This window comes from Loxodonta africana, chromosome X (assembly GCF_030014295.1).
Source record: "Loxodonta africana isolate mLoxAfr1 chromosome X, mLoxAfr1.hap2, whole genome shotgun sequence".
NCBI classification, from domain to species: domain Eukaryota; kingdom Metazoa; phylum Chordata; class Mammalia; order Proboscidea; family Elephantidae; genus Loxodonta; species Loxodonta africana.
In genome coordinates this window covers 177,638,901-177,651,329 of record NC_087369.1, presented here as the reverse complement: position 1 = coordinate 177,651,329, position 12,429 = coordinate 177,638,901, and the positions used below count along the sequence as shown (strand labels likewise).

At 39.9% G+C, this 12,429-nt stretch overlaps 1 protein-coding gene across 2 annotated transcripts in view; it reads left to right on the top strand.

Moving 5' to 3' along the window:
• Positions 1 to 12,429, top strand: part of F8 (coagulation factor VIII) — a 141,377-nt gene that overhangs the window by 34,670 nt on the left and 94,278 nt on the right. For both annotated transcript variants that reach the window (XM_064277823.1, XM_003421705.4), the window contains 4 exons: positions 3,177 to 3,245; positions 5,477 to 5,593; positions 7,806 to 8,027; positions 11,993 to 12,254. In XM_064277823.1, the coding sequence (XP_064133893.1) occupies positions 3,177 to 3,245; positions 5,477 to 5,593; positions 7,806 to 8,027; positions 11,993 to 12,254 (670 nt within the window). The remainder of the gene's footprint in view (positions 1 to 3,176; positions 3,246 to 5,476; positions 5,594 to 7,805; positions 8,028 to 11,992; positions 12,255 to 12,429) is intronic.

Genomic DNA, 12,429 nt, shown 5'->3' with positions numbered 1-12,429 from the left:
TAAGCTCAAAATAAAGCAGTGTTTGATGTAAAGAGATCAACATCAGCTCTGGACTGGGAAGTGTCACAGTGATAGAATAATATCTATACCCCTACAAGGAAGACCAGTTAATACGACCATTGTTCAAATTTATACACCAACCATTAATACCAAAGATGAGGAAATTGAAGGTTTTTACCAACTTCTGCAGCCTGAAATTGATCAAACATGCAATCAAGATGCATTGATAATTACTGGTAATTGGAATGTGAAAATTGAAAACAAAGAAGAATCAGTAGTTGGTAAATAAGGCCTTGGTGATAGAAACGATGCCGGAGATCGCATGATAGAATTTTGCAAGATCAACGACTTTTTCATTTCAAATACCTTTCTTCAACAACATAAGCGGTGACTATACATGTGGACCTCACCTGAAGGAAAAGACAGGAATTGAATAGACTACATCTATAGAAAGAGATGATGTCCTTGTTGTTATTAGGTGCCATTGAGTCAATTCTGACTCATAGCGACCCTATATACAACAGAATGAAACATTGCCCAGTCCTGTGTCACCCTCACAATCCTTGTTATACTTGAGCCCATTGTTGCAGCCACTGTGTCAATTCATCTAGTTGAGGGTCTTCCTCTTTTTCACTGACCCTCTACCAAGCATGATGTCCTTCTCCAGTGACTGACCCCTCCTGATGACATGTCCAAAGTATGTGAGACAATCTTGCCATCCTTGCTTCCAAGGAGCATTCTGGATGGAGAAACTCAATATAATCAGAACAAGGCCAGGTGCTGACTGCGGAACAGACGATCAATTGCTGTTAGGCAAGTTCAAGTTGAAACTGAATTAAAACAAGTCCCTGAGAGCCAAAGTATGACCTTGAGTATATTCCACCTGAATTTGGAGACCATCTCAAGAACAGGTTTGATGCATTGAGCATTAATCACCAAAGACCAAACAAGTAGTGGGTTGACATCAAGGACATCATACATTGAGAAAGCAAAAGGTCATTAAGAAGACAAGAAAGAAAGAAAAGACCAAAATGGATGTCAGAAGAGACTCCGAAACTTGCTCTTGAACGTAGAGTAACTGAAGCAAATGGAAGAAATGATGAAGTAAATGGGCTGAACAGAAGATTTCAAAGGGTAGCTTGAGAAAACAAAGTAAAGTATTATAATGAAATGTGCAAAGACCTGGGGTTAGAAAACCAAAACTGAAGAACACGCTCAACATTTCTCAAGCTGAAAGAACTGGAGAAAAAAGTCAAGCCTCAAGTTGTAATTTTGGAGGATTCCACAGGGAAAATATTGAACAATGCAGAAAGCATCAAAGGAAAATGGAAGGAATACACGGAGTCACTGTACTAAAAAGCATTGGTTGGCATTCAGCCATTTCAGGAGGTAGCATATGATCAAGAACTGATGGTATTGAAGGAAGAAGTCCAAGCTGCACTGCAGCCATTAGCGAAAAACAAGGCTGCAGGAATTGACGGAATACCAATCGAGATGTTTCAGCAAACCGATGCAGCTCTGAAGGTGCTCACTCATCTCTGCCAAGAAATTTGGAAGATAGCTCCCTGGCCTACCAACCAGAAAAGATCCATATTTGTGCCCATTCCAAAGAAAGGATATGCTATAGAATGTGGGAATAATCAAACAATATCATTAATATCACACGCAAGTAAAGTTTTGCTGAAGATAATTCAAAAAAGGAAGTGTCAGAAATTCAAACCAGATTCCGAAGAGGATGTAGAATGAAGGATATCATTGTTGATGTCAGACAGCTCTTGTCTGAAAGCAGAGAATACCAGAAAGATGTTTTCCTGAGTTTTATTGACTATGCAAAGCCATTCGACTATGCAGATCATAACAAGTTATCCATATCATTGGGAAGAATGGGAATTCCAGAACACTTAATTGTGCTCATGAGGAACCTTTACATAGATCAAGAGGCAGTTGTTCAGACAGAACAAGGGGATACTGCATGGTTTAAAGTCAGGAAAGGTGTGTGTCAGGGTTGTATTCTTTCACCATGCCTATTTAATCTCTATGCTGAGCAAATAATCCGAGAAGCTGGACTATATGAAGAAGAACAGGTGGGGCATCAGGATTGGAGGAAGACTCATTAACAACCTGCATTATGCAGATGACACAACCTTGCTTGCTGAAAGTGAAGAGGACTTGAAGCACTTACTGATGAAGATCAAAGACCACAGCCTTCAGTATTGGCTGCACCTCAACATAAAGAAAACAAAAATCCTCACAACTGGACCAATGAGCAACATCATGATAAACAGAGAAAAGACTGAAGTTGTCAAGATTTCATTTTACTTGGATCCACAATCAACAGCCCTGGAAGCAGCAGTCAAGAAATCAAAAGACGCATTGCATTGGGTAAATCTGCTGCAAAGGACCTCTTCAAAGTGTCGAAGAGCGAAGACGTCACTCTGAAGACTAAGGTGCACCTGACCCAAGCCATGGTATTTTCAGTCGCTTCATATGCATGCAAAAACTGGATGATGAGTAAGAAAATCTGAAGAATTAATGTATTTGAATTATGGTTTTGGAGAAGAATCTTGAATATACCAGGGACTGCCAGAAGAACAAACAAATCTGTCTTGGAAGAAGTACAGCCAGAATGCTCCTTAGAAATGAAAATGGTGATATTTCTCTTGTACTTTGGACATGTTATCAGGAGGGATCAGCCCCTGGAGAAGGATATCACATTTGGTAAGTTAGAGGGTTAGCGAAAGAGAGACCCTCAACAAGATGGTTTGACACAGTGGTTGCAACAATGGGTTCAAGTATAGCAATGATTGTGAGGATGGCTCAGGACCGGGCAGTGTTTCGTTCTGTTGCGCATAGGGTCGCTATGAGTCGGAACTGACTCGGTGGCACTTAACGATAGCAACAATAATTTTTTATGTCTAATTTCATATCTTTAGTAATTTACTTTTATTGTATTTTATGAATGTATTGGTCTGCAACAATTTTGAAGTTAGGAAATGGTCTTTTGTTCCAGAGAGTTTTAGAAGTGCTCATATAAGAAACCCTCCCCTTTATGGACACCCAAGAAAGGATGTTACTGTTGTTCTTACTGTCAAGCCATTGATGAAGTAACGTCTCCTCCTAGTGGCAATTTCTTACAATGGAATTTTTAAATAGAAGATAAATCACTTCTTTTTCAGGGAGTCTGGCCAAAGAAGGGACACAGATCTTGCACGAATTTGTATTACTTTTTGCTGTATTTGATGAAGGTTAGTGAACTTCAGTTTGAATTTTGGGCTTCTGGAAAAAAATCAAATATATTAACTTAATCTAGTACTTGAAATTGTGGGATGTTATCATCCAGAGAAGGCAATTATAGATCATAATCTACATTACTGTTCAGGAATGAAGGAGATGGGGATGAAAATGAATTCCAAGAAAAAAAATAGAACCTAAGTTGGATTGGCAGCTATGAGATAAGAAGACGGGAGGGTTGGGTAAGAGGTTGATCTCATCTACCTCATAGGACTGTTGTGAAGATTAAATGAGTGATGTCATGCAAATCACTTAGAATGCAACACCATCATAGTCTTTTTTTCTCCCCTCTTGTCCTCCTACGCTGCCGTCTTTTTAATTGAACGACCATTATTTCTCTCCTGTATTTGCTTTGTTGTTGTTCTCTGGCACTCTATTATTACTATAGCAGCTAGCGGGAACACATCACTCCTGTCTTTAAGACCCTGGTGGCACGGTGGTTAAGAGCTCGGCTGCTAAACAAAGGTTCTGCAGCTCAAATCCACCAGCTGTTCCTTGGAAACCCTGTGGGGCAGCTCTGCTCTGTCCTATAGGGTCAATATAAGTTGGAATTGACTTGATGGCAATGGGTTTTTAATGACTTAGGTGAAATGCAAATTTCTTGACACAATGATGCATGATGTAATCCCTGCTACCCTCTTCAGCCTCACCTTCCAGGCTCCAACCACACTGAAGAATTCATAGCACCCAAACGTGTCATGCTTTTTCTTGCACCCAGAACTTTGCTTATGCTGTTCCCTCTTCTTGGCAAGCCTTCCTCCCCCTTTACACCAGGTAAGCTTCTCCTTATCCTTTAAGATTGACTCACTCCACCCATTCTCTCCCCCAGGATGACCTCCAGTCTGGGTTGTTGTTTTGTGCCGTCGACTCAATTCCAACTCATAGTAACCCTATAGGACGGAGAACTGCCCCCATAGGGTTTCCTAGGCTGTAATTTTTACAGGAGCAGATCTCCAGGTCTTTCTCCCATGGAGCGGCTGGTAGGTTCAAACTGCTGACCTTTTGGTTAGCAGCTGATCATTTAACTGTTGTGCCACCAGAGTTCATCAGTCTGGGTTTGATACCTGCTTTATATATTCCCACAGCACTTTATGCTTACCTCTTAGCACACTATAGCATCAGTGTCTACTTTACTTATTAGTATTTATCTTCTTTGAGTTCATAGCCTTTCCCTTCAAGAAAAGTGAAATTTCTTCTCCCCTCTGCTCTCATAATACTCCGTTTGTGTCTCTTTTACATCACATTTCACTCTTTACTATAATTGTCAATATCTGTTAATTCAAGCTAGATTGTATAAACAGAGACAGCGTCTTCTCTGTCATCAGTGCTCAGAAATGTGTATTTGTTTGAATGAATGAACAGATGAACAGATGACAAATGAACTTATAAGAATTCCCTGAAGGCTGAGTGCTTCAGGCCAGAGGCTGAAAGCATCAGCATTAATTTTTAGCCCTTCACACAAAGAAGAAATTTCAAGGAGCCATTGTCCAATAATAATATTTCCAGTTCTTTAACTCTTATTACTTTCATAGAGGGGGTTGGGAAACTTTCAGGTTCCTGGGATTTCATTATTACAAGTTGGGATAAAACAATTAGAACACAGACAGGGACTGACAAGGTTGTCTGCTTCCTTTTAAATGTATCAGTAATAAGTAGAATAAACTCCTTATGGCTCAAACTAACCAATATTTTCCCTTCTCCTAGTTATAATTTATCATTATCCCTTCCAACCTACTGTCATTACACAAATATAAACCAAACTCGTTGCCGTCAAGTCATAGCGACCCTAGAGGACAGAGTAGAACTGGCCCACAGGGTTGCCAAGGCTGTAATCTTTACAGGAGCAGACTGCCACATCTTTCTTCTGAGGAATGGCTGGTGGGTTGGAACCGCTGACCTTTTGGGTAGCAGGCAAGCGCTTTAAGCAATATGCCACCAGGGCCCCTTATGGACCAATATAGGGAGGAATTATCAGTTTGAACAAAAAATGTCTGCCTTTCAGTGATTGTCTTCTCGCTACCTCTCACTGACTTTGAGAAGATACGTCCTCTGTGCCCACTTTGTTGAAAACAAATTCTTAAGGTGTGAACAGCCTTTACTCCCCAGGAGGAAGAGAAGGGAAGAGCTAGGGCCAGTCAGGAGACAGGCACTTATATGGCTCTGTTTTTGCCTCCTCTCTCATCAGGGAAAAGTTGGCACTCAGAAGCAGATGAATCCTCGGCACAGGGTGTGGATGCTGCATCTACTCTACCCTGGCCTAAAATGTACACAGTTAATGGCTATGTAAATAGGTCTCTGCCAGGTATGTACACACTTGCTCAAGAATCCTCAGGGTCTTCAGAAATCAATGCAGAGCTCTTTTTAGGCATGCCAGAGTAAAACCCACTGAATTCTAGCCTCTTGAGAGACTTAAAGAATAGTGGCTGATTCCTCCTCCAATCACCTGAAAATGCACACAGAGCTCACAATCAGATTCTCTTTCCTTTTGTCTAAATATGGCCAGACATTTAAGGAGAATCAAACAAGAAAGAAATATGAAAAGATAAACAAAGAAAACAAATAATACCAGAAGAAAGAGATAATGCTTAGAACAAAAGAGAACTTATCAAAAATTCTAATTTTTTTAATGAATATTCAAGTAGATGCTGCATCCCTAAGCCAAGACTCTATGAAAAAGAAACAATAGAACAAGAACACACTCATAAAAATTAGAAATATGATTTAAAAAAAAACTGACTAGAACTTAGTAAGGTAGAATAGAGGAAATCTCCCAGAAAGTAAAACAAAAACGAATTTTAAAAAAGAACCAAAGAAATGACTGAAGAAAATGTGAAGAATCCAAAGGTATGACTCTTCATATTGAAAGTGTGCAGCAGGCTGAGTAAAACAGATCCCTGCAAAAAAGTTATCATTGCAAAATTTCGGAGAACAAAGAATAAAGACGATACTTAAAGCTTCCCCTGGGAGAAACAGGTCTTATACAAAGGAATGAGAATTAGACTGCAATGCAATACAATGGAGCAATACATTAAAAGTTCTGAGGGAAATTTATTTTCAACCTGAAATTCATAGCCAAAGTATGAATTTGCTTTGGGGAGGAATAAAGATATTTTTAGAAATGGCAGGCCTCAGAGGCACTAAATATGAGAGATCCAGAAACCCAAGAGAATCATGAAGGATTGTTGTTGTTGTGTGCTGTCAAGTCGACTCCGATTCATAGCGACCCTATAGGACAGAGTAGAACTGCCTCATAGGGTTTCCAAGGAGTACCTGGTGGATTCCAGCTGCCGACCTTTTGGTAGCAGCTGAGTCCTTAACCACCACACCACCAGGGCTCCAATGAAGGACTAAACCAAAAAACCCAAGCCCATTGCCATCGAGTCGATTCCAACTCATAGCAGCCCTATAGGACAGAGTAGAACTGTCCCATAGAGTTTTCAAGGAGCACCTGGTGGATTCAAACTGCCAATCTTTTGGTTAGCAGCAGTAGTACTTAACCACTGTGCCACCAGGGTTTCCAATGAAGGATTAGGACAGAGATATTTTCTTCTTAATTCTTTTCTGTATTTTCCAGTAATCCTATAATGAGTGTGCATAAATTGTACAATTAAAAAAGAAATCAGAAATTTATTTAAAAACATGCAAGTCCCTGCTGTCACACAGCTTGTAGTATAATGCAGAGACAGATAGTAATAAAAAATCATAATAATAAATGAAAACTTACAAACTGAAAATTAGATACGCTAAAGGCAAATTACATAATTCTATGGGAACATGAAATAAAGGAGCCCGAAGTAGACTGGAGACCCAAAGAAGGATTCCCTGAGGATGATAGTAGTAGTAAAGATAGTGAAAAAGTTTTAGGAGCCAAAATAGACAGATAGCTAGTTAACAGTGTAGGATATAAACATACGACAGCTTGGTTCAAATACTGAACAGATTAATTTACCTATCTGGGCATCAGTTTCCTCTCCTGTAAGAGAGGGATGATAATAACAGTTTCTGTGTTCACAGAGTTATTATGAGGAGTGAATGAATTAAAACTTCTAAAATATTTTTGGACATTTCTTGGCACAAAACAAGTGCTCAGTAAATATTCACTATTAATTATATTGCCATGATTGGTGTTGGATTAAATATGGGAGGTGAGAGTGGTGACAAGGATAATTCTTGGTTGCATAATTGAATACAGGATGGTGCCATTCACTGAGATAATGAACATCAGAAATTTGGTTTGGGGACTTGTGGGTTTTATGAGCTATTTAGGTGGTGATGTTGAGGAGGTGGTTGGCTGTATGAATCTGGAGTTGAGGGAGAGGTCTGAAACAGGAGAGTTATCAGCATAAATGGTCAACAGCTGCAGATGAATTTGGCCAATGTCTTTGGAAAGTTCATTTCTAAGTAAATCTAACATTGAAATTTGTAAGGTCAATTTGTCCATCTTGCACTAGCAAGTGTTTTCTATTTCAAATTCTCTACTTCTTAACCATGGCTATCTTATTCCTAATTTACAGGTCTGATTGGGTGTCACAGGAAGTCAGTGTATTGGCATGTGATCGGAATGGGCACCACCCCTGAAGTACACTCAATCTTCCTGGAAGGTCATACATTTCTTGTGAGGAACCATCGTCAGGCCTCTTTGGAGATCTCACCAATAACTTTCCTTACTGCTCAGACACTCCTGATGGACCTTGGCCAGTTTCTACTGTTTTGTCATATTCCTTCCCACCACCATGGTAATATCTGTGGATCTTAAAAATGGATATTATAAATATTCAGCTTTACTTTTAATGGAACTTACTGGGCAGTATTCAGGAATATAGCGTGTTGCATAGAGTGGTGTTACAGAGTTACAATTAATTCAGACCTCAACTAGATCCCCTAGTTCCTAGTTTCCAGAGTAAAGATTCTATCTTGAGTACTAGAGGGCTAAGTATTAATAGTACCTGGTGAAATTTTTGTTAAATGCCTGTGATAGAGGAAAGGGAAGTGGCTTAGGGATGAGTAAGGTGGAGAAAAGGAGGAAGACAGTATGCCATTGGTTTCCCACCCTGATCCCATTAATTAGATTTCAATACTATGAAACTGCAAGTAGTACCTGAAGAGATATTTTATGAGAAATTTAAGGAAATGAAAAAAAAAAAACTAACACTGCCTAGGTTTCAACCATAAGTGCTTCAGGGTATTGGTAGTGATACCCAGAGCAGTAAATAGTACCAAATACTAGAGGATATTGCAGTACTCAATTTGAGACACCAGACAACTGCTGCACAAGGAGGCACTCCGTAGATACCTGGTAGGAGATGGGACACACCTGGCAAACTCAGGGCTTGTCAGGAGACAGCAGATGATAGGAGAGACAACATGGAAGTGGAAATTGATGAGCATACGTGAGGCACAGCTCAAAATGAGAAGAAACAGCTGGAAATATTGATTAATAATCGGAACATGGAATGTATAAAGTATGAATCTGGGAAAACTGGAAGTCATGAAAAATGAAATGGAACACATAAAGATCAATATCCTAGGCATTATGGAGCTGAAATGGACTGGTATTCGTCATTTTGAATCAGACAATCATATGGTCTACTATGCTGGAAATGACAGCTTGAAGAGGAACGGCATTGCATTCATCGTCAAAAGGAACATGTCAAGATCTTCCTGAAGTACAACGCTGTCAGTGATAGGATAATATACATACCTCGACAAGGAAGACCAGTTAATACGACTATTATTCAAATTTACGCACCAACCACTAAGGACAAAGATGAAGAAATTGAAGATTTTTACCAACTTCTGCTGTCTGAAATTGATCGAATATGCAATCAGGATGCATTGATAATTACTGGAGATTGGAATGCACAAGTTGGAAATGAAGAAGAATCGGTAGTTGGAAAATATGGCCTTGGTGATACAAAAGATGCCGGAGATCACATGATAGAATTTTGCAAGATCAATGACTTCTTCATTGCAAATACCTTTCTTCAACAACATAAACTGCAACTATACACATGGCCCTTGCCAGATGAATACACAGAGATCAAACTGTCTACATCTGTAAAAAGAGAAGACAGAAAAGCTCAATATTATCAATCAGAACAAGGCCAGGGACCAACTGCGGATCAGATCATCAATTACTCATATGCAAGTTCAAGTTGAAACTGAAGAAAATTAGAACAAGTCCTTGAAAGACAAACTATGACCTTGACTATATCCCACCTGAATTTAGAGATCATTTCAAGAATAGATTTGACACGTTGAACACTAATGACCAAAGACCAGACGAGTTGTGGGATGGCATCCAGGACATCATTCATGAAGAAACCAAGAGGTCATTAAAAAGACGGGACAGAAAGAAAAGACCTAACTGGGTGTCAGAAGAGACTCTGAAACTAGCTAAAGCAAAAGAAAAAAAAGATAAAGTAAAAGAGCTGAACAGAAGATTTCAAAGAGTGGCTTGAGAAGACAAAGTATTATGTATAATGACATGTGCAAAGACCTGGAGATAGAAAACCAAAAGGGAAGAACATGCTCAGAATTTCTCAAGCCAAAAGAACTGAGGAAAAAATTCAAGCCTCGAGTTGCAATACTGAAGGATTCTACGGGAAAAATATTAAACAACGCAGGACACATCAAAAGAAGATGGAAGGAATACACAGAGTGACTATACCAAAAAGAACTGGTCGACGTTCAACCATTTCAGGAGGTAACGTATGATCAGGAACCAAAGGTACTGAAAGAAGTCCAAGCCACACTGAAGGTATTGGTGAAAAGCAAGGCTCTGGGAATTGATGGAATACCAATTGAGTCGTTTCAACAAACGGATGCGGCGCTGGAGGTACTCACTTATCTATATCAAGAAATTTGGAAGAGAGCTACCTGGCCAACTGACTGGAAGAGATCCATATTTATGCCTATTCCCAAGAAAGGTGATCCAACTGAATGTGGAAATTATAGAACAATATCATTAATATCACACACAAGATTTTGCTGAAGATCATTCAAAACGGCTGCAGCAGTATATCAACAGGGAACTGCCAGAAATTCAGGCTGGTTTCAGAAGAGGACGTGGAACGAGGGATATCATTGCTAATGTCAGATGGACCCTGGCTGAAGAGAGAGAATACCAGAAGGATGTTTACCTGTGTTTTATTGACGATGCAAAGGCATTCGACTGTGTGGATCATAAATTATGGATAACATTTGCAAAGAATGGGAATTCCAGAACTCTTAATTGTGCTCACGAGGAACCTTTACATAGTTTAAGAGGCAATTGTTCGGACAGAACAAGGGGATACTGATTGGTTTAAAGTCAGGAAAGGTGTGTGTTAGGGTTGTATCCTTTCACCATACCTATTCAATCTGTATGCTGAGCAAATAATCCGAGAAGCTGGACTATATGAAGATGAACAGGGCATCAAGATTGGAGGAAGACTCATTAACAACCTGGGTTATGTAGATGACACAACCTTGCTTGCTGAAAGTGAAGAGGACTCGAAGCACTTACTGATGAAGATCAAAGACCACAGCCTTCAGTATGGATTGCACCTCAACATAGAGAAAACAAAAATCCTCGCAACTGGACCAATGAGCAACATCATGATAAACGGAGAAAAGATTGAAGTTGTCAAGGATTTCATTTTAGTTGAGTCCACAATCAATGCCCATGGAAGCAGCAGTCAAGAAATCAAAAGATGCATTGCATTGGGCAAATCTGCTGCAAAAGACCTCTTTCAAGTGTTAAAAAGCATAAGATGTTACTTTGAGAAGTAAGGTGCACCTGACCCAAACCGTAATATTTTCAGTCACTTCATATGCATGTGAAAGGTGGACAATGAATCAGGAAGACCGAAGAAGATTGGATGCATTTGAGTTATGGTGTTGGAGAAGAATCTTGAATATGCCCTGGCCTGCCAGAAGAATGAACAAGTCTATCTTGGAAGAATTGCAGCCAGAGTGCTCCTTATAGGTGAGAATGGTGAGACTTCATCCCATGTACTTTGGACATCTTATCAGGAAGGACCAGTCCCTGGTGAAGGACATCGTACTTGGTAAAATAGAGAGTCAGCAAAACAATAAAAAGGAAGACCCTCAATTGAATGGACTGATACAATGGCTGCAACAATAGGCTCAAACAGCAATGATTATGAGGATGGCGCAGGACCAGGCACTGTTTCGTTCTTTTGTACTTAGGGTTGCTATGAGTTGGAATTGACTCCATGGCACCTAACAAGTCTAGAAGTGGTTGGGTCACCATGGGGATGGGGAGTTGGGTGACCTTAGCCTGACCTAGGTTTCCAAATGCTGTAAGTATAAATTCCTCAAATCTCCTTGCTTATAATTTGAATGTGGGGAATGATATATACAGAGGCAGTTTCAGAAGGAAATATTTATATTTATTACAACAGAAAATGAGTGAATTTTGAAAAAGCAATAACACATGTATTGGAGGAGAATCAGACAGAGTATTCCACAGCAGAAGGGAAATGGTCAGTGCAAAGACCAGTCAGGAAGAAACCAACAACTACCAGATATGGGGGAAATGATCCATGTAGGAGAGTGGCAAGAAAGGGTATTGGTGTGAAGTGGAGGGCCACTTAGGAGAGGGCCTTGAAGTCCTGACAGGAGAGAATGAAGTCATAGAAGTTAAAGAAAGAAAACTTGGTAGAAATCTGACATTGTTTGGTTTCTCTGAATGCAGATGGCATGGAAGCTTATGTCAAAGTAGATCGCTGCCCAGAGGAGCCCCAAGTACGGAAGAAAAATACTAAAGAAGAGGAAGAGTATGAGGATGACCTTTATGATTCTGACATGGACTTGCTTAGGTTTGATGATGGCAACTCTCCTCCCTTTATCCAAATTCGCTCAGTTGCCAAGAAGCACCCTAAAACTTGGATCCATTATATTGCTGCTGATGAGGAGGACTGGGACTATGCTCCTGCAGTCCTCCCCTCCACCGACAGGTAAGCACCTTTTGACTCTCCCGTACTCAAAGAGTTACTCCCAGTTATTGAAAACAACAAATTTTTAGGCCATATTTACGGTTAGGTACATATATGGACTCAAATGGCAGGGACATTAACATGTTTGAAAACTAAAATAGCTAAGCATCAGGGATGCTGTATTTTTTACTCACTC